This window comes from Opisthorchis viverrini (genome assembly GCF_000715545.1).
Source record: "Opisthorchis viverrini unplaced genomic scaffold opera_v5_128, whole genome shotgun sequence".
Classification (NCBI taxonomy): Eukaryota; Metazoa; Platyhelminthes; class Trematoda; order Opisthorchiida; family Opisthorchiidae; genus Opisthorchis; species Opisthorchis viverrini.
Genome location: NW_008751782.1, coordinates 632,797 through 658,438, shown reverse-complemented (window position 1 = coordinate 658,438; position 25,642 = coordinate 632,797). Strand labels below are relative to the sequence as shown.

At 44.1% G+C, this 25,642-nt stretch overlaps 4 protein-coding genes across 4 annotated transcripts; 1 reads left to right on the top strand and 3 right to left on the bottom strand.

Annotated features, from left to right (window-relative positions):
- Window positions 1–6,434: 6,434 nt before the first annotated feature.
- On the bottom strand, window positions 6,435–6,680 carry T265_06205 (hypothetical protein; the record flags this gene model as incomplete). Its single annotated transcript, XM_009171413.1, has 1 exon — window positions 6,435–6,680. One exon carries the CDS (start codon window positions 6,678–6,680, stop codon window positions 6,435–6,437), a length of 246 nt encoding a protein of 81 aa, XP_009169677.1.
- A 126-nt stretch (window positions 6,681–6,806) lies between these two features.
- Window positions 6,807–11,964, bottom strand: T265_06204 (hypothetical protein; the record flags this gene model as incomplete). Its single annotated transcript, XM_009171412.1, has 2 exons — window positions 6,807–7,110; window positions 11,906–11,964. The coding sequence occupies 2 exons, from the start codon at window positions 11,962–11,964 to the stop codon at window positions 6,807–6,809; spliced, it is 363 nt and encodes a 120-aa protein (XP_009169676.1).
- A 1,650-nt stretch (window positions 11,965–13,614) lies between these two features.
- On the bottom strand, window positions 13,615–13,944 carry T265_06203 (hypothetical protein; the record flags this gene model as incomplete). The annotated part of the gene is made up of 1 exon (XM_009171411.1): window positions 13,615–13,944. The coding sequence occupies one exon, from the start codon at window positions 13,942–13,944 to the stop codon at window positions 13,615–13,617; it is 330 nt and encodes a 109-aa protein (XP_009169675.1).
- A 1,020-nt stretch (window positions 13,945–14,964) lies between these two features.
- On the top strand, window positions 14,965–24,154 carry T265_06202 (hypothetical protein; the record flags this gene model as incomplete). Its single annotated transcript, XM_009171410.1, has 6 exons — window positions 14,965–14,996; window positions 15,021–15,135; window positions 15,442–15,627; window positions 16,663–16,760; window positions 23,662–23,855; window positions 24,105–24,154. The coding sequence occupies 6 exons, from the start codon at window positions 14,965–14,967 to the stop codon at window positions 24,152–24,154; spliced, it is 675 nt and encodes a 224-aa protein (XP_009169674.1).
- Between the last annotated feature and the right edge of the window lie 1,488 nt (window positions 24,155–25,642).

Genomic DNA, 25,642 nt, shown 5'->3' with positions numbered 1-25,642 from the left:
GTCTAAAAAGGCCAGTTTACCCGAGGTTGACTCTAACTCCATACTAAATTTGATGTGTGGACTCAGTTCATTGAGATATTTGTAAAACTCACTAACCTTATCTCGTTTCATCACGACAAAAGTGTCATCTACATACCGCCAGAATATCTTAGGTGTGCATGGGAATCCGGCTAAAGCTCTCTGTTCAAATTCTTTCATAAATATATTTGCCAAAACCGGGAATATTGGAGTTCTCAGTGCTAGACCTTGTTCTTGAGTGCAGACCACGTAGTCGAAAACGAATTGGGTGAGATTCGGGTATGCTTTTCTGTCTTCCACTATTTCATCCACTGTGAGATGTATTCGTAGTGCTCCGACAATTTAGTTTGAGGGGGGTTGAGGTCAAGTGGATTTCGGATGATGACCGCACACCAGCACGTGTCAGCTCGAAAATTACAAGGATGTCATCTGGTTCAAAGGTGACCCCCGCTACTTTGTTGGCAAAGTCATACGCATTTTTAATGTAAGTACTAGATTTCCCGTTGAGGGGACCAAGAATCTGGTCAGCTCATGGTGTGGGGAACCTATTCCGTCTACTGTCGGTCTCACCGGGACATCCCGTTTATCGATTTATGGAAGGCCATACAAATGTTTCGTGAACTCCAGTGTGTTTTCTCAGTGGTTCAAGCGTTCTATTTACTAGATGGGACTCTTAATGAGAGAAATGCTTGCAGTAAAATTATATTTCCGTAAGGGGTATATTTTGGTGGGATTGTTACATCACGATTATTATTCACTGATACTGTGATCAGTAGCTGTGGAGCTTCAAAGTGTTAAATAAGGTTGGTTAGGACATAACCGTCTAACAGTGCGAAACGCCGTTTGTTACGCAACTACGGTTCCTTTCCGTTTCACACTATCCCCACATTATCCATCGTTCAGTTTATCATGAACCACCGAGACCGGCATAGTTTTATTGAGCGAATGTCTGACCGAGAGTCGTCCTCACGTGTCACTCACAGTTTACAGATGTGCACAGGTATCCACAAAAGTCAGTTTGCACTTCAGTACGATTCATTTGCACTGAAGTGCGCAGCCCAGATTAATCCACCTGGTTTGGGACATTCTGCCCGTCACTCGGCTTGTGTGCACTAATAAAACGGATGTAACCTTTGGTGGAAACAAGGGAAGCGCTTATATTCGTAATGCATTACGCATAAGGTTGCTGAAAATTCGTCGGCAGGCTACGACCAGTTTCACCCTTCTTGGGACTATCAGTTAGGCGCATTCACCGAGTTTCCGTCAAACTTATGTTCTACTTGAAACCAAATTGCACGAAATTAGGGAAATACACCCATTTACAAACTAATTTGGTTTTTCGAGAGACTCATTTGGAACCCAGCTGAATCTCTCGCTTGTGATGTTTCCTGGTTTCAAGTAGAACATAAGGTTGATGGAAACCCGGGGACTGTGTCTACCTGATGAGCCCCAAAAAGGGCGCAACCGGTCGTGAGCTGTCGACGGATCTTAAGCAACCTTATGAGTAGTGCATTACAAAGATACACAGGACTGACTTTGTGTGTACATATGTGTGTGTGGTGATCTGGTCCAATCAGACCGGTTGACGGTTTGAGTAACAAGGCAACAGCAGACTAGAGTTTTGTAACCGTTCTGATAACAGTCAGTCACTTTGGTTTGTAGTGAAAAAGGTTTCTTACCGCCTACACGTCATACCAACTAGTTTATGATACGGCGAAGGCACCCAACTAACCTAATGTGAGCAAAAATAGAAGTCTTCTATAGCCAACGTGCTCTTGACAGCGGCTTCTTCCAAGAAGCAGTACTTTCCCCCAAAATGAAAGTAGGTACGTAAACTTTCACAGACTGATCATTCGAGGAAAAGTGGCACGTTATAGCCACTAATTGGATCGACATCGTTGACAAACCATTCCAATAGCGGTCGCTGTGGAGTTGTCAACTTTTGGCTGAGATTGCGTTCTGTGATATGGGGTTGCTGGAAGGGTAATGCACTTATACCGGTGGCTGACGCTCCACCACTAGAGCAATTCCACTGACGAACTAGTACCACAAATTCGCCTGACACCTAGCAAAAATACTGATCTTATAAAAAACGGTGGCTGTAATTACTCGGTCCCAGGGCTTGATTCCATTGGTTCAGTCGTTACGGAGACCGGAAGGTTGGTTGCCCTCAGAACTTGGTCAGTTGCTTCAGCTGTTCGGCTAACAGCAGCCTAAAAATGAAGAGTTTCCAGCTGACGTAGGTCTATTTATCGATACCAGAGGATGAAAGAGAGGACAGTTGCACAATAAAGCGAAATATGCCATCTTTCGTCGTAGCTGAAGAATGAAACCTGAAAGGAAGAACTTCCCACTGAAGACGAAGTTTTTGATAGAATACTACAGTTGACCATGTCGGCCGTTATCTACTGATTAGTGAGATCCTGTGCTCGTAACCCATGGGAAGCAACTGGCTAATTAAGGCACTCGTATTTTGTTGCAAGGGCGTTTTCTGACCGTCCTTGTACCGCTTCAGTTAAACACATGTGTTGGCAAATGGTGCTTTTTGTGAAAGAGGGGACTACGCCATTCATCGCGGGTTGCCAGTGCGTCCGTCTTTGGTGAGTTACTCCCGTAGGAATTCATCCAAAATACTTCACTGCTATCGATGTTTATACTGGAAACAGATACCAATGATGAAAGACTGAAAATTCCCTGTTATCCTCCACTCAAAACACCGTTTTTTTCCATATACATTAGAGGGGGGGTAGAGTTACTCCCGTAGGAATTCATCCAAAATACTTCACTGCTATCGATGTTTATACTGGAAACAGATACCAATGATGAAAGACTGAAAATTCCCTGTTATCCTCCACTCAAAACACCGTTTTTTTTCCATATACATTAGGAGGGGGTGTAGCACGATGTTTTCTTTCCAACCTTTGACAGGCAACCTAACGTCAGATAAGCTTTACAGATTTCTGAGTTTGCTCAAGGATGTTTCTAAGTCCCCAATACCAAACTATCTTTACCATCCATATAGTTGAATACCTGAACCACATATTTTGGTTGGTTCGTAGACGTGAGCCTGGGTTTAGATTGCTTCTTTTTCTACTGACTGTGGGTCTTCAGGATTCGAAGCAGGTTAAGAGTTTTGATCAATAAGGTCACCAAGTTTTCGGTGCTTGAAATCACAGTTCACCTTGTTAGAGGATTCTATCACAAGGGAGCCGCTTCCTCAACTTACTCAATACCAAAGAACAAACATCTAGAGACAGCTGAACAAGAAGGATATAAGGAGCCAATAAACAAGTTTTCAGCATCATAAAAACGACAAAAAGTTGAACAGATGCGTTTGTCTCGTAACAACTCAGAGAACGATAACACCTCACTTTGCATATTAGTCTTTAGGGATGCCAAACGCTAAGTTTGACACCAGCCATCAAGCGATAATGTTGCGGACTTCAAATCTTCCCCTCCAGGTACTCGTCTTTTTGTAGAACAGCATACTCTCTTGCTCTTTTCACTGTTTTTAAACTCAGTTACGGAAGCTCCAGGTAAGATATATCTCAAATGATGCAAATGGAGTGAGAGAATCCCAACTTTTCCATATTGTGAATAGAACATTTTGTTCCTGAAAAACATCACTTGAATATTGTTATGACCAAGCAAATATTGGGTCGTCGTAACCTCTCAACAAGATATTTATGTACTCGGACTGGAAACGGTTCCACATCCAACCAACCATAATCAATGGAGCTCGATTTTCTATCGCCACCTTGACTTCATTTTGCTTCCTAGTTGAAGTAAAATGAGGTGAGTTCTATCTGTCCAAGGACGAACCAAGACACTGTGGGTGACTGTTAGCCTGTAGATGGATACAGATGTTGGACTGACGTTGCGAGTTGGGGTTATATTCTCTGATGGCAATTCTTCCTGAAGATATCAAGATTGCTTGTCTTAGCGATGTACGAGTCTTTGTGCACAGCTTTGTAACCCATGTTAGGTGCAGCTCTCGTTTCAATAGGTAGCGAACTTAAAGCCACATTGACAAACAGAGGATGTTTCATTCAAGAAAACGGGTCATTTCCTACCACTTGCGATAAGCCATCATCATCATCGTCAGCTGTAATAACCGCGTAGCTGCCGTACAGTTGGTGTAGCTGCCACAGTTTCGTCCACCGATAATTCGGGGAGGTGGGGTAGGTAGCTGCGCATCGGAGACGGGAGCTGATAAATTTGTGCGTAAATACAACACTGTACGCGGACTCTCAAATGGGGGGATTGGGAAGGAAGCTATGCATTGAATGCAATAGCTTGGATGCACGAGCGCCATTGAGGGCGCGACTGGACCATGTCTGACAATGTCTCTAACCATTGATATGGCCCGTCTCGAGCTCTCCATCCAGGAAGACGGCAATGACCAGCGCAGCTGAGTTTGCTGGTAATAGCTCTCACACTTCGCTGCCAAGTCATTGTTTGACCGCCTCTGGCTCTCTTCTACCCTTCACGTGGTTGTGCGAAAAGAGCCCTTCGAGGACGTCGGTCGACTGGCATGCGCAGCACGTGGTCAAGCCAGCGCTACTTATGCAGTGTGATGAGTTCATCTATCGAGGGTGAGTTATTTCTCTCGAATACCATTCGACGAACTTCAGCATTGCTGATCCGGTGTTCCCACCAGATTCGGACAATGCTCCGAACACATCGATAATTAGCAGGTCATCGTACTTGAGGAAAGGTTTAATTTACACAACTCAGTTGTTTCTGAAAATGCAGAGTTTGTATTGAATCCGGTGGTCGTGACTGTGCTTGAAATTGTCCTACAGCCTTATGTACATTAGAAATTAGTGCTTTATCGCCTCGTGTTTCTTTTGGCTGCGTTTCTGTTCTCACCACATACCAGGCAGTACTTCGACATAAGAACAAGTATAAATGCTTCCGATTGGTGTTTCTTATGAGGAGAGTGGACTCTCAAGATGAATTTTATTGCTCTAATAAGTTAGACACAAGTACTTTGAACAACTTGCGAAATCTCTAACTACCAAGGTCACGATGAACTTTGCCGGTCGAATCGAACCACGGGTCATGCAAATCAAACCATGTGCAATAAGACTAATTTAACTAGCTGCAGTCACATGACCATATTGATTCGTGCATCAGGCGGCATCTGATTGTTCGTGATCGGATTAGCCTGAGCTTAACCGAATGCTCGAAACCTAACCGGATTCAACCATTTGATGTCTTGGAAATTCAGCAAACAAGGATTACGTGATCCGACGAGATAGAAGTAACAGGCGCATGCTAGACCCAGTGTGGCCAGTGTTGGGCGTGTTTCATGATCTTTGCGTCTATCCGCGCCTAAACTTTGAAATTTCATTGTGGAAACAACATAATTTTGAGGCGATGCTCACTCGGAAACTTACTGATAGTGATTTGCTCACTGAAGTTTTTCCCGTTTCTCCGCCAAATTCCTGCCCAAACCCGATTTTTTTAACAAATGGGACCAACATGACAGTCACACCTGATTGGTTCTCCTTCCGCCTAAATTCTCGACCAACCTGGTAACTTAGTCACTTGACCTGATGAAGATTTTGTGTCAAAAGTGAGACGTTGCCCAGCACAAGCACATTTTTGGCGTCAATAGACTAGCTGATGTGCGTCAGTAGTAGCCGCAGTTTCTATTGCAACGTTTCATCTTGAGGCTTTTGAGACCCAGGCCACAGCTCCGCATCGCTTCGCGGTTCGGTTTGATCGAGGAGGTTAAGGGTTGCAGTGGGAGTTTCTCGTGATGACAAAATGGTCGTCTAGGCAGAGGGTTATCCTCGACAGATCCCTAACCCGGTCTGCGTCCTCTCCGAGTTCCTTAACCAGGGCCTGTCCCAGCCTTGCCGAGTCAGTTACTATCTGCTTTCGATCCTATGGGAAGGCCAGAAAAAGTGGCCCCCCAATGCAACCACGTTTGATTGCATGCCTAAGCATAAGCTCTCATAGCCGGAATGTGAATAACTGTACGGTATTCGCGTCAGAAATCAGTTCTCCAACAAAATATAAAGCTAATGAGAGATTCCTGGGATTACTCTGAGTGTACAAAGCCGAGTTACGTTTCTTCTTTGTAACGAAAATGACGCTGTAAAGTAAATCTAAGAAAATACGATTCGTTGAGTGATTTAGGTCCATGAGATCGGAATGAACAAGCTTCATATACTATCCCATTCGATTGATGAAAAACCAAAATGTACAAAGTGAAGCTGTTAAAAGACGTTTTGCGTAGTCTAGTTTTTTGGACACTAGCTGAATAGATAGTATCCGCACAAAGTTAAACGCACCTTGAACGGGTGAAATTTGAAAAAGTAGAAATATTCCCACGTTACGCATAGAAAGTGATACTATAGACGTTCGAGAATCAACTGCGACGCGGTCCTCCGTCACGTAACTTGTTACAAATGTCCAGCCTTGCGTGCTAAGTCCTTATTCTTCAATTTGAGTTCTTTTATCCATGGTGCAAGTGTGGATTCCTTTTCTTGTGCTGCCTTTCTCCTTGCGGCCGCTTCTTTCATCCACTCCGGAGCCCCTTCTCCACCCTTATCAATCACTTCTTGCCAGCGCAGTTGGACATCGTTTTCCCTTTGATTTTGTTGCTCTTTGTCGGCTGTTTCGAGGTTCCTTTGTTGAGGATCAATCATATCGGATCACATGCATTCAGGTAGCTGACCGAAAATGTGATCAGGTTCCACATGGACGACGCCGTGACCTTTGGCCAACTACCGAAGGGCAGCCAATGAGGAGTGCAGACGGCGATCGGTCTCAATTCATTGGAATCGTGCCATTTGCTCGTGACGTTGCAGCCAATCAGATTGCGCTTCATTCCACACCAGGGGTTGACTAAGTTCAACTGCGCTTCGGCCGTTCGGAAGACAGGCAAAGGTGGACCCTGTGCCTCTAACCCGTTGAAGTACACGGGGATATTTTGGTCTCACCCCAGCGTCTAGACTCAGGTTTGTGTTGTCTAAGACAGAGGTCACCTGAAGTGTGTGTACTTTAGTGAAATAGTGACCAGCTAATGAGAGTTGGTCATTGTGATGCGCCACACGTGTGTGATCCGGACGATGCGCCCTGAAACAAGTGACCTACGATAGATAATCGGATCAGCGTCTCGGTGAAGTCCGTGTAGGATTGGATTAGGCCTCCAGTGTGTCAAGGCAATCAGTAGTGTCTAAAAGCGCGCGAAATAGCACAGTTAATGAGTATACCTTTCTGCTAGACAACGAAGTGAGGCATACTATGCCGGTAAGTGTCCTATTTGATCATCAGTTACATCAATGCTTAGCTTTTCTGCTGTCGACTAGTTTCGTGATTTCCAACTGCGGGTGTGTTACACAATCTGTATTCGGCTTGATTTACTCTCTCGGTTGAATGTTGAAGCTGTGTAAGACCTTGGATGATCTGGATTGTTCCTCGATCGTGTAAAGTAACGGAGTTTGCAAGTCAACCTTAGCAACACAGTTGATTCAACATTTTCACAATCAAGGATGGTCTGTCTACAAGAACGAAAAACGTCAGGGAAATCAGAATATTGCCCTAACAGAGGAGTTTGTTTTGAGAATTAAGAAACACTTGTGCGGTCTAGGGTAGGATGTGTAGTCGTCTGCGAAAGCATTCATCAGGTAAGCGAAGGGTTTTGCATGTTCAAGTCCTGTCCAGAGGGGTTGGTCTTCGTTTACGCTTTGTGCACTTTGGTTCCGATTCAATCTTCCTCATCTCCTTCCCATTGGTTCCGTACAGGAAAACGGTCGCTGTAACTGTTACCCAGTTAGACAGGAAGACAAACATACCTATCTATGTTCAGGCTACTGGGTTTCGGTCTTAGTTGTGCCAATTGGTCTCATGCCTGGATCTCACCCTGGAGCATTCGTAATGCCGCCTGAAGGCAGTTTCATTAAGCTAGTTTTAGAAAAACATGTCAGAATCAGAGGTGCCGCGTTACCTCCCCAGAAGTTCGGTCGATAGAAGTTGTAAAAGCTGCAGTCGCATTATGATAGGACCATGCATTCTACGTGTGGGAGGATCATGCCCCATTAAAAGTTGACCACATTTTTTATAGAGGAAAATGTCGGTAGCTCAGGTAGCGTAGATGGTCGTTGGCTTGTTCGCTGAGCTAGGCGATTTGATTGCAAACGTTTCATCACCAATCGAGGTGACACCATCAGTGCGTTATTGGAGAGCGTAGTGGTGAGTTAGTGGTTGTGCATTGTTGATCGCATTATTGACCCTTCTCAGTATGAAGGGGCAAATTGGTCGTTACCGGAAAAAAGGGTTACCGAGGAGCTGGAATTGACAGCAACACACATGTAACCCTGTGACGCATCTTATGGACACTATCCGTTTTCCTTCAGACAGTTCTCCGATACTCAGTCGCTAAAAACGGTATTAGAACACACACAATCACAGTGCACTTCCCACCATAGTGATCATCATCTGAAGTAATACTCGTCCGGTTGATTGATCGGAAAACGCTGGATTAAAAAATGCTTGATTGTACGACTGTAGTGAAGTACAATCAAAGTGACGGAATCTGTCACATACATATCAAAGCGTACAACATGGGGTGTTTCGAAGCATAAACACGAACTAAACAGAAAGCAACTTGTTGGTGGGTATTAGTTCAACAGCACTTTGGTTTTGCGTCAATCAATTATGCAGACTGGAAGGTGTCGACAAAATGTCATTTTGTAAAAGTGACCATAGCTTCTCGGTGTGTTTTAACTTCATAACGTTTATCCACGCTTGAAATGGGATCCACATAAAGTCCCCCATTGTCACTTTCTGTACCGTATCAGTGGCATATGGAACCGACTGGACCTATCACTGAATGTCCCCGCTTTCCGTTCTTGACCGAATAAGGTACGACTTCTCACTAATTTCATTCTGTGCTTCAGATGAATTCTAGCCACCAAGACCGCTCCCTCGAGTTCGTGTGGTTGAAATGCAGAAGACCTCTGAGGATTCGCTGGACAAGTACAATAGTGTAGTGCTTCCCTCGGAGCTTGCCATTTATAGGAGGTACTTACAAAATGGTCAACTGCTGTTCTCGTTGAATTCCAATTCATATCACCTTGGAGTTTGGGGTAGAGTTTGTTCTGCGCCCCACCTCGATAGATTAGCCAGTGCACTCTTCAGGACAAAACATGTGACCTTACTGGTGTTTTGTATACCATACATCAAATGGCAGACACTTGAAAAACAAACGAGTTTTATCGAGTGCCTTTTAAGCAGAGCTAGTTTATATAAACAATCAAGTCGTTTCAAACTCACTCTTTGTGTGGCGAACATACCGTTGTAACAGGCTAGTTTACAGTCCTCCCAAGCGTCCGTTCTAGTAAGGTTTCGTGACATGCATTCTAGTGCGAAGTGATCCACAATATCAGAACACCCTATGGTGTTCTAATACATTCAATTAAACATTGCTTTGGGCTTCATTCATTCTTCCCATTGTGAACTCTGCCTACCGACGCATCCTGGAAAGGCTGATTGTCTAATGGTAGGAACTCATAACTGCCCACGCGGTCAGCTGTTCTTCCCGATCTCTCGTATAGCCAAGTGCGCTTTGCTTTTTCGAGGCCGTACAAGGAGATAGCACCATACGCTTCGACAGACACCCCTTACCATAGTTTACTAGTCTAACGCTTTGACTGCGCGCAAGCCATCATACTGTTAGCGGATAAGGGGCTCAAATAACAGTATGTTTTGGCAAAGTTCGAGACGTTTTCCGAATGGCTCAACCATACAACCCTTTTCGATTTGACCGACACTCATCATGTGCGTATACTCTTGATCGGTTAACAGCAGCAATCACATTTTCTAATTAACATTCATCGGTCGACCGAACCAGGTGGCAGGTACATCATTCTGAGGTCAACGGCCTGAGGCTGTTGACCACGGTATCACGTGACCAGTCTTATCTACGCTCACCTGATAGCACCTGACAAGAAGGAAAAGCACTGCGTTGCTGAGCTTTCCGAAAAACGAAGGCATACTTAGGGAAGCATTTGACCATATGAAATAGCAGACTAACTGCTTGCAAATAATCTTGAAGTTTCTGATAAACTAGTGTCCGCACGAATTTGGGACGAGCAGATGGAGATTTAGTAAGTGTAGAGCAGTCAGTGTAAGCAAGTTCCGATGACGGCTGCATTACAAGGAAGCTGTTCCATAGAGTAAATTGAATTTCGGGGAATTCCAACTGATGGCTTAAGTTATTTGGCTAGTCCTCATGTGCCACGCGGTTTTATCAAACTACCAAAATGAAACCAATGATCAGCAAGTCATTCGCTTACTGAATGGTGGATTGTACAAAATGGTAGTGGGCGGACACCATTTAGTCATTATCAGGAAAAACACCACCTCCACAGGTGGTCACCCTCGGAAAACAATGAGCACTGAACCATTCGAAGCTGACCGGGAGCTGCAGTTGTTCGCCAATGTCGGTAGGTGGAAATTTGCCCCGTCAAGTTTCTGTAGCTTCAAGATCAATATGGTTTGCGGCTGCCTGCAGTCTGCCGTGTTGACCACTTCAGATAAGCTGGACTAATGTCCATTGGGTGTTCTAGACTCCGGCCATTTTGAGTGCATTTCATTTTTATCTGAAGTAGTAGCAATTAATTTTAGTGGATAACTTTCAATTGACACGCTGGAACATACCGAAAAACATTCGAATATATCATCTGATGACGCTGGGAGAGTAAAACAAAGATACAAAAGCCAATTTTGCACCGAATTCCGTTTTCCTTCATTCTGCCGTCAATCACCACAACCTTATCTTGACAACAGGGCTACAGAAGGACACAGCTAAGTGTTGGATAGGGGGTGCGCATTTCGTCTGGCATGACATGTCGATCACAGTTTGCCCTGGTTGTTGCCAGGCAGGTGTGTTGTTGCAGTTGAAAGCGGCAAACATACCAATATTGCCAATAGCAGGGATACGGTTTCCTATCGGCACACCTAACAATTCTAATCGGAAAAACTTAATATTTATATTTTAAATACTGCAAGTTCGAAGATTCCACGTCTGAAAAAATGATCAGCGGAATCGTGATGCAACAAACGCGTTAAGTGCTTTGAGTGAAGAATCGGTTTCCCCGGTCACCAAACACTTCGTATTCACAGCCCCGATAAATGACTTCCCTTAGCCAATCTACCCGAATTGTCTCCTAAACAGGCCCTAGAAGGTTTTCTATGCACCCGATCTTAGCAATATCGTTTTCTTTCGAGATACCTGTGGAAGGTTTCACTAGGTAACACATCAATAAATCTGGATTTTGAGTTCCAAGACGCAGTGCCCCTTCAATTACTCCAGACTGTCATACTATCAATATTCGAGCTAAGGTGTAGCACAAGAGAAACAATCGACTTACTATTTGTGATCGCGGCTAGGAATTCAAAGAGGCGTGTTTTGACCACGATTTTTTTCGACTGCCACCGACGAATGATTCAAAATATGAATATCGATCTTTACAGAATGAAAACTGACCCAACTCGGCAGCAAACAATGCGAACACTTCTCAGTGTTGAGTTCAAACCGAATATGAGGTTCGCAACAGAATTAACCTTCATCAGAGGAGTAAGGGTCCAAGCCCAACTTGTCTCCCTCCTGGATCGCCAGCTTTCCCGATACAAGCCGTGAACGGCATTTGTAAGGCAATGACATGTCACATATGTGTAATAGGTCACTAATGGCGTTTCGTTCAAATGAGTTTGCATCTTGCAGAGAATGGGTTGAGCTCCTAATTATTGGAGGAGTTATGCTCTAACAGGGAGGTCAGTTGTCAGGTGACGTGAAATTTACAACTGTTACTTTGCCCAAAGAAAATTTTCTCTGGGATTTGATAGGGGCTCCGATTCATGGACTGACCCTAAGCTAGAAATTGGTGAACCACCAGCGTCCAAATCACCTTTTTGAAGATACAGCATGTGTTCCGGTACCAATGACCTTCTTTAGGAAGTGGCCATCATGAACGTGACAGGTCCCGAGATAGGATGACCCAGTTGGCAAAACAAGTAGAACGTAACAACAAAGGTTTTATGGATGTTTACTTGGTTTTAGCCATTTTGGTAAATGTGATTTTTTGTCACCGAAACGTCTGAGACTGAAGCCAACAGTTCAATTTATAAAAACAGTTTGTGATCCAAAGACCGCATTTATGTCATTTACCACTATGCGGGCCCCATATGTCTTGACAGTTCTTTAAGTTCGGAGGGCGATGAATCCGGTGACATTTCAACGTTTTTCATACATTGGACGACAAATTTAACTCCACCAGCAGTTTTGCACGTCGTGATGATAAACGAACCATTCAACACATCGGCGGTCCAAAACATACATAGTCCCATGAATGGTTGGATCCACTGGTCATGTGGTTGATTCGATTGTTCTTTCACGGTGATTCTCAGGGTAGTTCACAACCATCAGGCACATCCGTAACAAACCAGTTTGTCTGTCTGAGTTAGAGTAAAACGCTTCCCAACACAGATGTGATTTCTTTGATTAACATACTGAAAACTCATCATCCCGCAGTGCGGTTATATAATTCCAAAAAAATTATCCATCGCAATCGGCGTTCTTTCAAATGATCCTCAGGTGGAGTTCCACCGGAATGCAATTGTGGAACGTGGTTCTTGGAGCTAAAAGGATTGCTTTTCAGTCAAAACAATCCCGGACTTTATGAAATTGTCCGAAAGGATATGTGTATCAGCGACTTGGCAAGGAATAAAAGCGCAATTACGCAAAAAACACTATTTGTGCATGTGTCCGAAAGTAGAGCAGCCAGCCTAGAAACACCAATAATACACCCGTTCTTTGGTGGTGTCTGTTTTCGAATTCCTGCATACAATTGCAAGTTTTCAAAGCTTTGGATAAGATTGAAACAGATCACCAACTATGCAATAACTTGGAACATTTATTGGTTTAGATGACCCGAAATCATATTTATTACAGGGACAGTACATGTATTCCTCTTGGTTGGTCTATCAAATGTCATTTAGCTGGACCGTGATTACGCTAAATAGTGAAAGTAAGTCAAACCCGGCTACAATTACCGAATGTTCGGTGCGACTAAGGTGCCAAGTTTTGAATTCTGTTCGATGAGAAACTCCAGAATTAAGGAAGAGGCTACACACCCACACCGGAACAAAGAACAGATGGGCGTAAGGTTCAAGAAAAATTTTTATTTCCAAGGATCGGGATGTTGGTATACCCTGATCTGATAGCCCTATCCAGAGCCACCGAAAGGAGAACGATGTTTCGACAGGTTTTAATTAGATATATACAAATAAATAATAGACATCAGACGAAAATAAGTGATGTTGTCATAGCTTACTTGAGGGGGGGGGACGATGACCAGCGCTGATCGGAAAGTAATACAAACTTAATATATGGGTAAACAGAGTTCGAGTTGTCGTCTTCCGAAAATGGTAATCACAGTAGAAAAAGCGATGCTTTCAAAGTAACAAAAAAAAACGGAGAAGTAAATGGATTGCTCACCAGATATAAGACTATGGGATTTGATATTAGTCCGTGTTTGATGTTTGGGGCAGACGGGGTGAGGTATTAATCCAAAGTCGTTAGGACGATTGTATGGTAGTTTCTTTAGCTGTAATCGGTGGCTGTTGCGCAGCAGTTACTTCCGCGGCTTCCTTTTCTGCTTGATGGACTTCTGCAATTTTTCTCGCCAGATCCTTGTTGGTTCGCTTCACTTCCCGCATCCAAGGAACCAGACCATCATCTTGTTTCTGCATGGCCTTCTTTTTCATTGCAGCCTCCTTCAGCCATTCTGGTGCCCCTTCACCGTTTTTATCCATCACATCTTGCCACCGTCGTTCAACATCAGTCTCCCGTTCACGCTGCCTGCGCTTCGCTGCCAAATCGGCTTTCCAGTCGGGCGCAGCACTCATAGTGTGGGTCGCCAGAGCAGCAGTCCGCCAGCGCTTTATCGCGTGTGGGTACGACGATAAGCAGTCGCGTATTTAGCTCTAGGTCACTAATTATAACCAGCCAATCAGCATGGCGCATACATTCCACGGCATGGGAACGGAGCTCCGCTACGTCCGTTTGGCCTGTGGTATGTCCAATGTTCTACCATTGACCAATCGCCATTCAGTTCATTGATCGTCTCTGTTCCGGTTGGATGTCCGTCTGTCCGACAGCCGGGTTTGCACGAGCACGTGCGTGGGTTCGAAAAAAGTGCATGGCAAAGCCACTTTCTAGGCTGAGGCCATAATACCAAGTAACCGGGCCACACCAAGCCTTGAGACTAAAAATCCGGGCCAGGATAAAAAACAATCCCGCTTCGACTGAGGTCACTACGGGCCTACACACGAAAAATTCAACTGCATTCGAGTTCTTTCAATGGGATTGGGTTAAATGTGTAGTTCCCAATCATTTGGATAGTCAGGGTTAACACAAAAGTAATCAACAGGCTGATTTCCGCCTTGGAGATGTGAATTCCGCGGACGACAGTAATACGTCCTCCAGGTTGGAGGTTGGAACAGGTATGGCAACTTGTTCTGTTAAAATTGAAATGTACTTACATTTCCCGCCAAACACCCCTACCTTGCGGTCAGGCTTTTGAGCCAAAGGCTTTGGTTGAGGACCCTAATCGTCCTCCTGTCTAGGTGTGGGCGCCCTGGCAGTATCCCAGCCCATGTACTACCGTGAACTGCACATATACGAATAAACCCATGCCATATCAGACGTCACACACTTCAGCTACAGCACCCTTTGGGTACCAAACTGCCACGCCACCCAAGGGAAACACGAGGGCTGGGATACTGCCAGGTTGTCTAACGCTGGAGAGGGGAAGTCGAGATGCAGAGGTCGGGTTCGAAGCACGAACAGTTCGTAATTCAAGAAGCTAAAGATTGAGCTGATCTGGGGATCCAGAGGTTGCTGCGGCGGGATGTGCAAGGGTTGGCATGGCTCTAAATCACCGCCTGGAAGAATCCTTGTCTGACTAAATACCCATTGATAGTCGCCTCTGTTCGGTTTGTTTGCCGCCGTCCGCTTGTGGTGACTGCTTACGCCCCCAACCAACTGCAGCTCTGACACCGTCAAAGACAATTTTTTATGATGCCCTGGATACCTTAGTGAAGACTGTTGTCAATCTATCTTGCTGTGAAATATATGCTTGCATACCTAAAAGATACAGTGTCCGGGAACAAGATCACGGTTTCCGATTCTACGAGTAATGGTGTGAGCTGAACTCGGTTGACTAGATAACTTCGATAACGCCTATTAGTGCACTTCCGATGATGGCCATAATACAAATCAGAAGATGTATGAAATAATAGAAGTTTTTAGCAAGGTTGACAGTGGTGGGTTGCAATACGTATAAAAATAAATACAATGCGAAATGGGAGCAAGTCAAAAAAGGAACTTATCATCTGTGAGAGTCCCTTGGTAAAAGTCCGGACGGCGGGAACGTGTTTTCTCCGCAGTGCGACTGCTACACGTGTTCCGTAGTTGTCCGTGGACTTGTGAAGAGTGGTTCTTCCTGCTCCCTGCGCTTGCGCTCCCTGCGCGCGCGAGTCTGTGTTTGCCGACTGGTTCGGTTTCCCTATATGTCGGTCCGTTTGCGCGTACGTGGGCGCGTGAGCGCATGAGTAGTTGCTACACTGACTAGGCGATACAATCGATGTCCGATGCGTCAGCCTAATAGGACTTGGTTTTTGAGTATGAAAAAAACAAGTCTCGTGATCCAGTGAGCGACTGTGAGATGAACAGTCAAGTATGTGGGTGACCGGGTAGCTACACGCCCTCTTTCAATTTATTGGATAGAGCACTACCTCTGAGGTTGAATATCCAGGATCTTGTTGTTCCAGTTTCTCTTTCGTGAATTGACTTGACTAATATGATAAATCTAGGGTCATTGTATTCAATGCCCATCCGTCTGGTTCGGAAGCAGCTCTAAGGCTCACACAGAGGATAGGATAATACAGTTTTGTAGATGTGCTTTGGCTTACGCTTTATTCTGCTAAGCACAGTTTGGATGTATGACTCCGGAGTGTACGGTAAGCTGAGTTGGGACGATCTGTTGAAGATAATGGTGAACGTGTTTTGGTGTGCCACAAGGTTCACGTGACCAGGTCCCAGATTGCCCCTTGTGCACCAGTAACGAGGAAGGATATGTTCAAATCCCGTAGGATTGCGTCGTCCAATTTAGTGTACTGTGTGCACTAAATTGTGTGTGCATTTAGGACCAATAGCATAGGTTCCCAACACTGGCAAGTGACCCTTAACGTCATCAAGTAAGTATTTTACTTAAATCTCTTTAGTGAAGAGCCGCTATGCTTCTGCCAGCATGTTCTAGTGTATTTTAACCGAGCACTCTAACGTGGGTTGCGGGGGGACTTTATTTCAGATCACACAGCTCCACAATTTCATCGGCTTGTGAGTAAAGTTTATTGCTTCGTGCAATCAAGTGGGATGTGCATGTGACAGTCACATGTTGTTTTACATGATTTCCTATTGCGATAAAAAGCAGCCAAACTTAACCTGGAGAACAGTCCATCCGTGCATCGGTCTGAATCAGATGTACACCGTTGGTGAATAAAGATAAATACACTCATTTGCATATCAACTGAGGTTCCACGAAAGACTCTCGTTTATGATAGTCTTTTACTGAATGCGTTCCACGAAGGCCTCCTCATGTTTCATTTGGTGCGATATTCGGGATATCACAGTATATTTTCATAAAGGAAACTACTCACAAGTTAGCTACCACCTTGTGAGTGGTATACGTGATGGTTAGCGAATAGTTATAAGCGGTAATCTGCGTGGAGAGGATCGAATGCGATACCAACTGGACCCATTTAGACATATCTAAATGATGGTGACTAGAGATTGCGCACTGCCGTCACAAGGCCAAAGTCAGTTCTCACAGAAGACGCTCACTAAGACACTTGATGAAATATTAGCTCAGATCTCACTGAAACCCGCTTTAGTGCCGACATTGATTGTGTCAGGGCTGCAATAGTCTCACGACACAGGCTGCTAATGCGTACACAGCTGGCAGCTTGGTTCTCACACAAAAAAATTGCAAGTTATGAAACGCTTCGGGCTGGTGTGTGGTTGCTTGTGATCATTATGTCTTATCGCAAGTAACACCCTGATAGCTGTTCCCAGATCTTCTGACTTCAAACACCACAGAGAGTATATTTGCCACCGGGCAACTCTTAACTAACGCCTCATTTTTCATCATTGAAATGATTATTTGTTCATGGTGGCTCTACGGAAATACTCAAGTGAAAACTTTACTTCCCAAACGGGGTCATTCTAATGATGCTATGTAGCTGTTGAGTAACTGTTTCTGCCTGCAAGTGTTAAACAGTGACATCTTTTTGGTGAATCTCGCACCTTGTCATCTCTGTTCACGCACCGACGAGTACCTAAACATATTATCCCATAAAAAATTAAAACATTGGCACCATTTTTTCTACTTTATGAATATCTACCCTCAAACATACATTTATTCGACGGAAGTCCCAAGGGGAAAAATCAACACCGCTTTTTAGGCCAAACGTTGCTCACTCTACGAAAAACAAAAACCCAGACTGAGTGGATATGACCCCGCAATCACAGCGAACACTTTCACGTATAATTTAACTTAGACCACTCTCGCCACTCGATATGTTTAGCCAAAGGTCGCCAGTCTTTCAGTACAATCAATTGCAATACAGGATGAGCATGGATTCAGTTCTTTTTAGCAAGGTAGTTCGACAAGTTAAATCTTAAATCTTAAATCCTGATTGGCTGAAGGATTGTATGCAGGTTTCTTTATCTATGAAATCTATAAAAGTTAGACGTGCGGAACTGTATTGAACAGGCTTAGAAGATAATTTGGGTTTAATCGATTTAAACTTATTACAGACACATTCGTTTAATGAATCGACATCCCATGCCGATGTTTTCTGGTGACACTCAAGGACCATGTGGTACCAACATCTTCGACCGTGTTTCACCGCATCTGGCTGAATTTAACGTAACGGTTTGGAACAGTTTGCAACGAATGCTTGCGACTAAACACAGGGTGCAAATGAAAGAATAGTTTTCCAAACATGCTTCGAGATAAGTTTGAAATTGATGTGCGGTTTTCGTCCGCGACTCGAGGAACTATCTTATGTCAATAGAGTGTAAATATGTTACTTCTGATCGTCATGTAAACACCTTATTCGTGGTCCATTCTGTGATTCAGTTGTCATTCCAGCACCGTGGACTATATTGATTAGCACATTTCATGAACTTTTCGGTTACACTCCAGGCTGAACGTGTTCTTTGATGCAAGCAACTCACCATAAACCGACTAATCTAAAGCCTAGAGTACCGAGAAACCAACTAATTCGTGTTTCTCCGATAAAGCATTTTGGACGTGATGCACCGAAGGTACCATTTGAATTATGGAGTTAACCTACTGTCAAGTTGTTGCGTATACTTTTGGAATTGAAAAACGAATTCGTCGTCACAAAAAGACAGAGATCATGTGCTTTAAAATAAGGAAAAGCCTAGATGGGTCTTACGTGAAAGGATTGAAGTATCTTTCAAGAAATGCTCGAACGTATTGACGAATCGTGTAGATGGTCAAGACATCCAGCCATGAAGAAACACCAAAGAGCTTGGTCTGCTGGCCTGGGTGGCCGGGACATCTCCGAAACCTGTCAAGGGCACTTACACGTCTCATACACAGAGGTTTGCTTGTTTGAATCATCTATAGGGTGAAATCACTTCCTTGGCCCACCGCGCTATTCATTCAATTGCTTGAAAGTTTTATCTTACCGGCTCGGAGCCAAAGTCAGTAGCTTTGCCAAACGAGGGTTTCCTTGGTAGTTGTTTTCCCACGTGCAATGCGATGGAAATGACGTGCAGATACTCAGGTTACAGAAAAATATTGATGACCGTCATTCAGTTAACTCGTCAAATTCATTAATTTTTCTTCGAGGTGGAAAATGAACTTTTGTTGGTTGTTCCGATTTCGCAGTGAAAAGTGGGGGATAAAATGCTTGAGTACTCCTCTGCCAGATAGGGTTGAAGTAGCTCCACCGAAGAGATTACCTGAGGACATTAGCCAGGTTAAATTTGTCCTGGGAGCTGGGTGACAAACTGTGGGAAAATTTTTAAAAGACCAATAAGTAATTGTTTTTGTTTCGTGTGGTTCCATCTGTGGACGCTGGTTTCAAAAAAGTGAAGTCGTAGCAATGTTCAGTGTAAAGTGACACCTGAGAAAAACCAGCCTCTCAGAAGGCACCGTTTTCCAATCGTGGTGCAGTAAGAAGCATTTGTCAAGGAGTTGACCGTCATTTTCTGCTTCGTTTTTGAGGTTACCATCTTCGGTAAATGTTGACGGTTTGTAAAATGCCGGAAAAAACCACATACTTGGAACAGTGCATCAATGATATCTCCTAGAATGGCAACGGAACATGTGAAAACCAATTACTAAACTCAGCCAACGGATAAACAGCAATCGGCGATTTTAACAGTTGAACCACAGGTGCGACAAATGACGAACAAACAGGACCATCGGTTATGCAAAAAAGTCTTCTGCTTAAAGGTGATAAGCTAAAAAAGTTCTATTCTGAAAGCGCTCTTTATTTACCTTTAACACCTCTGGTTGAAAAATTTTCTCACTTCATTTATACTCGTAATGCACTACTGATTAGGTTTCTGAAAACTCTTCGACAACCCACGACAGGTTTCGTCTAGCTTGGGGCTATCAGGTAGGCGCAATCCTCGAGTTTCGATCAAACTCATGTTCCACTTGAAACCAAATTGCACGAAATTAGCGAAGTAAACTCATTTGCAAACTAATTTGAAAATCTGGAAACATCACACACGAGAGATTCAGCTGGGTTCCAGGTGAGTCTCTCGCAAAACCAAACTTGTTTAAAAGTGAGAGTAATGCGCTAACTTCTATGATTTAACCCCACAAACTTCGGGTTTCATCGTTCAAGGTCAGTGCAGAACCAAGTAATTGTTCAATTTTTTCCGGGCACCCTATCCGAGAACTTCGGCAATGTATGTAATTGTATTCTTCTGATAAAAGCATTCATAGTCCGGTGTCAGCTACCAGAAAGAGTGCATCTTTATACAGCCCAGGCAATGAAATCCTCAGATTGGAGAAATGTAAGTGCAAAAATGTCAGATCAAGAGCAACTTGATTGAATGACTGCAAACACATCTGGGATGTAAAACCGACATACATCAATTGCCTAGCGAATGTGACCACTTAAGGCCACTCATAAACGAACCAAAGCGCCTGCAAGTAAAAACTATCTGTGGGCAAGTGCACGCCCACCACGGGAAACGATCAGAGAACCTGCTACCACTCGTGTATTGTTAAGTATGGAAGGCCATAACAGAATTGCCAGTAATCCTTTCCATAGTGAGTGGTAGTATGGTTTTTGAACGCAGTAACACCACCAATGTAACCCAAATTTACCCGACCAAGCTAGATATTATATCTCTCAGCAATTAGCCAAACTTTTCCGAACAGTTTGCACGATAATTCCCTGAGTAGGAGTGACAACCCTTTCAGTTGGATTTTTCGGATCTAGACACAGACTAACCTTACCCGGCGACTATTGATTTCATTTGCCCAGCGGACTTCGTGGCTGTCTTTCAAATAGGGCATTGTAATCAATAAATCCATATTTACACAGTATCCTATCTAAAGCTGTCTGCTGCTCATACTGTTAATATTGTTAATGATTTCAGGTCACTCGGTAAAAACACATTTGGCTTGGTTCAGTTGACGAACAGCTAAGGTCTTTCTCAGCTAATAAATCGAAAAGACCGCTAAAAACGTTTTTATATTCAGGATACAAGTTGACTAGAAAACGACAGCTGTTGTGGCTGGGGCAAATACCAAAGCATAGTCACCAAAAAAGGAAAATTGGCCGCACCAGCTACCGTAATATTTAGGACGGTATTGATCTTGTTCGCTGTAGGTCCATTGCCTCGTAACATATTGATTTACTTCATTTTGGTTCACCAAAGAGTATCATTGGTTCAATCCACCCAGGCTATTGGGTTCCTTTCAGCTGAGTTTTGTTTAAACCATTAGAGCAGATTACGATGGAAGAACTAGTCAGAGTTATTCTCTTCTGAGATGTGGGTTCAGTTGAGCGAAGCAAGTGAAGAACCGTAGCATTTTTCGGAGGGCTGCTTTTGCTAGTGTTGGTGGTGTAATATTCCATCTGAATGGCTTACGGAATTTTTTTGAGGATTATCTAAGTGGCCTGCAAGTTCCAAACTGTACTTCCAAGCAGCTGGAAATATTTTTACCTGACTTTGGGCAATACCTCAAGCTCATTAGCTTTGCTTGACCAACTTTCCTTTCCTTCAGTGTCCTGTTGAAATTCTTGGAGCAGATAGAAGCACTTGTGTACAATATTTACTAAAACTTGCATGTAAACAGCGTTTCATTTCGAATGTCTTGACTACACGATGATTTTCTCCTTTGTTGCGATTCGTCCGACGGAAACTGATGGGATAGATCTTGAACGGAATACGTCCACTGATGTGACTGTTCGTAAGATTCACATCCGGCCAGATACAAAGCGCAGTGCTCCTTTGTTGTTAAATCCTTCCTGAGGATCGATGACTGGTTAGTTATGCAATCTGATTAGTAACGAGCAGACACATCTTGCTGTGTCGGTCAACTGCCACTGCAAACAAAGTCCACCTTTCAATTAGCGTTTTCCCCCGACGTTTTAGCCTTTCTGAAATGGACCCCCTGACAGACCTAAACACGCACACACGGTTGTGATTCTGTATCATCGGAAAAATATTCTCATGTTTCGTTATTCGCGTAAATGGATTTATAAATTGTCGGAGGGTCTCAGTGCTCCTATGATTCCGTCCTTAGGTGGCTCTGAAGTGATCTTCAGTGATGACAAACTGCTGGTCGTGCTATGCTGATGTACCGTAAATGTGATTGTGAACACGCATAGCCAGTTCCAGGACAGCATAGCTTCAGTCGAGTCAGGCGAATAGGAAGTTCATGTTAAGTGTAACAAAATATCCAGTAATGTTGGGCGAAATCCGAACAAGCAGAACACCAGTGCAGCCACTAGCTGGCCTCATCTGCACCTCCTCGCTTGTGACTGCAGGTAGGACAGAGTAACTCACGAAGGTGGACTGAGCAGTTAATTTTGCTTGTTCTGCGCGATAAAGCTTTTCAGGCTGCAGGAACACACAGTGGCCAGGTTGGTTGTAACCCAAATTCTCGATATCAGCTGGAAACGGGTAGGAGATATTTGGTTAAAATTTATCTGGAAAACCGATCCACGGTTCGAGCTGTGAGTGGTCAACTTGGGCTCCTGAGGTTCAGTGGAATATCCAAACGGTCAGCCAAAACTATTATCTTTTGAGGGTTGCCTTTTCTGAGGAAGACCCTCCAAAATGAGACAACTGAACGTGTAATTATTGATTTCCGATGTTGGCTCACGTCCTGCCTTTAACGTATCCAACTTGCATGATATGAGGGAAACACATTGCTCTTCTTGTCATAAGACCGATTACACTGCACCTATATGTGGCTTCCTGCCTTGCATGCTTAAGATTGAGCAACAGCCATTAGTCCAACTAAAGGATCCAACAGAATCACAGCTACAGAAGTTGAACAGTCTCATGCAAGCCCAACCATCATACACTGGTAGTTTGTGAAACTAGCTTCTGGACTTTCCACTACAGATAACCTGTTGCTCCACAGCTTGCATCCTAGTACATGCGGAACAGCTATTTACTGATTCGTCAATTATATGTCCTCTTCAGCAATCCCTTAGGCTTAGATTACGTTGTCATTTATTGGTGTCAACGTAAACTTCCACTTAACCCATAATGATATTATTCCACCGAAGATTTTGTCACCGTGTTTGCAGAAAGGGTAGGAATACGAAAAAGGATGAGGCTGTCTGCTGAAAACCGTAGTCAGTTCCCTCAGCCTCGTGCATACGACACGCATTAACACGGTGCCTTAAGAAGCCCAAAGTCGACCCACATAGAGTGTGGTAGTTCCTGTCAGGAGGAACACATTGAGTGCTCATACTGATTACCTGCCTACAAACGAGCGCGGCGTGTGGACCAGGTATTTTTTGTTGTTTCTACTACTGAAGTTCCCTTTTAAGACAATTGCTGGAGAAAAACTGAAATGTACCATAAAGCTGCCCCATCCATGTTGGGAAATATCAGATATGTGCACCTCACAGGATTGTAGACCTATTTGAACTCACGACCTTCCGGTTGGTAACTAAACTTGATAGCATTCAGTTACGAATGGCTCCTCGGAAGCTTGACTAGTCTGAACGGGATATAGCACTGTTCAGTCATTAGTTGGACACATCACGTCAATCCTTTGGTGCTGATTTTTAGAGAGANATATATATATATATATATATATATATATATATATATATAGTGTTCAAATGCTGTCAGAAGGTTGAGAGAACGAACCTCCATGGAGCCTCATCAGATGACTGCTGTCCATTCTCAACAGGTATGTAACTGCAGCACATTTCTACTTAAGAAGCATGATGTGATGAATTCTGATTATACTAAAAACGCAATAATTTGCCTCAGGGGCCCTGTACCGCTTGAAGCACACACTAGGGTGCTGTCAGGGCGGGCCCAGACAGAAGAAAAAGCACATGTGCAGAGAGTGACGCACCCCCAAGGTCACCATCGGTACGACACGTCCGGAAAGTAGGTGAGTCGCCGGCTCCCACCAAACACGGCTTAGCAACAGACGACCAGCGTAGTGGGCCTGAGAGTGTTCACTACCGGAGCACCACCATTGGCTGTATTGAGCGAACAAGTGAACGACCATATTTGGCCATTTAGTTATCCTATACATTTACGCAGACTCTCTGTATGTTTTGTCCTGGCAATACAGCCGTGTCCCCAGTTTCTGTCTTCTCCTTATCGCGTAGTCTGGCAGGCTCAGCGCAGGCGCAACCAATAGCTCGGCCACCGCACAACACAACAGTGCTGAGGCCGTAGAAAACAAAATCAAACGTTCGCCGAATGTACTCATTTGCAAATGACTTGGGTTTTCATGGGGGAGGATCACAAGAATCTCAGCTGAATCTCTCGTTTATGATATTTCTCGACTAAATGTGCTGCACAAAGGCCACCCCATGTTTCAGTTGGTGCGGTAATCCAGATATCAAGGTATATTTTCATGGAGGATACCGCTCAAGGGCTGCTGACGAAGAGGTTTCAGTAACCCTGTAATTCGTGTTCCTCATGAAAATGAAACCGAAGTCGAAATAGACCAGCTGTAGCACCCTTTCGGCGTCAAACTGCAATGCCAACAGAAGGAAGCACGAGGGCTGGGATACCTCCAGGTTGCCAAAGTCTAGACAGAAAAAGTCGGGAGGCAGAGGTCGGGCTCAAATGACGGACCTTCCGGTCAGTAAATTCGTGTTCTAACCACTGAGCCTTCTCGTCCCCCATTAAACCAAGTTTTATCGGTTAGAACTGTCCACCCAACAGATCACCAGGTTGGGTTGGATATTACTTAGCTTGTTCTACATGAGAGCTGAGTCCGCCTGTTTCATGTGGTTACATAATCCCACTTCATTGGATCAGTTGATTCATTTAGATACTTGGAGATAAAAACCGGGCTTGACTGTTTCTTGGTTCTTTAAAGAAGAAACTTTTGTATCTGTTCGCTGGGGACACTTGGAAGGAATGACTCTTGGTAAATAATTTGAACGAATGGAGACCACCCACCCACCCAGATACAAGCAGTCATACTGACTCTATGTGACCTGCGACCAGGTGATTCGTTACACACGAAGTTTCACGAAACAAATAGCTCCGAACAGAACTGAAATGGGTACACCAGCCACAATGACCGCCTTGGTCGGAACAGCTTGAATGCAAAGTCCATAATACCTATGAAAATCATTCAGCTTCTATTGTGCATAGTTTGACCAGGCTCAAGTAATTGGTAGATAGTTTCGTGGGACGACAAAATGGCCTTTGTCTTGACAACTCCGACTGCCAGGATGCCCCGTTAATTACTCTAATCCAAGAAGCTAATTTTTTTTAAAAAAATATCAGGTACCATATCAGTTTCAAGTAGAACATAAGGTTGACGGAAACTCGGGGACTGCGCCTACCTGATGAGCCCCAAGAAGGGCGAAACCGCTCGTGGGCTGTCGACGAATTTGCAGCAAGCTTATGATTAGTGCATTACAAATATACAGACATCAGTTACTGTTCGAAAATTTGAATTGGCGTGGACCCCAAAGACGTTTTAGCCGAGCAGTCTACGTTTGGCACAGAACTTAATAAACCGCATGCAGTCTATGAGTTGCTTTTGGGCTGTTGAGTGTGTGTCGCACCTGGAGCCCATCTGTAGCGTGAGATATGGCATTCGGGTTTCTTTACTCGAGTCACGAACCCGAGGCGAATGTAACAAAAGTAATATTTCAGGTTTAAAATACACTTTGGATACATTCAGTTCATTCACCTAAATTTTGGCCTGTCCTTCTCGTCATGTAGCTTCCCTCCAAACAACGGTGTTTAGTGAGATACGTTTCCGGGTGAACCGATTTATCTCCCTAATGGGTTGAATGGATTTCGCATCATTAT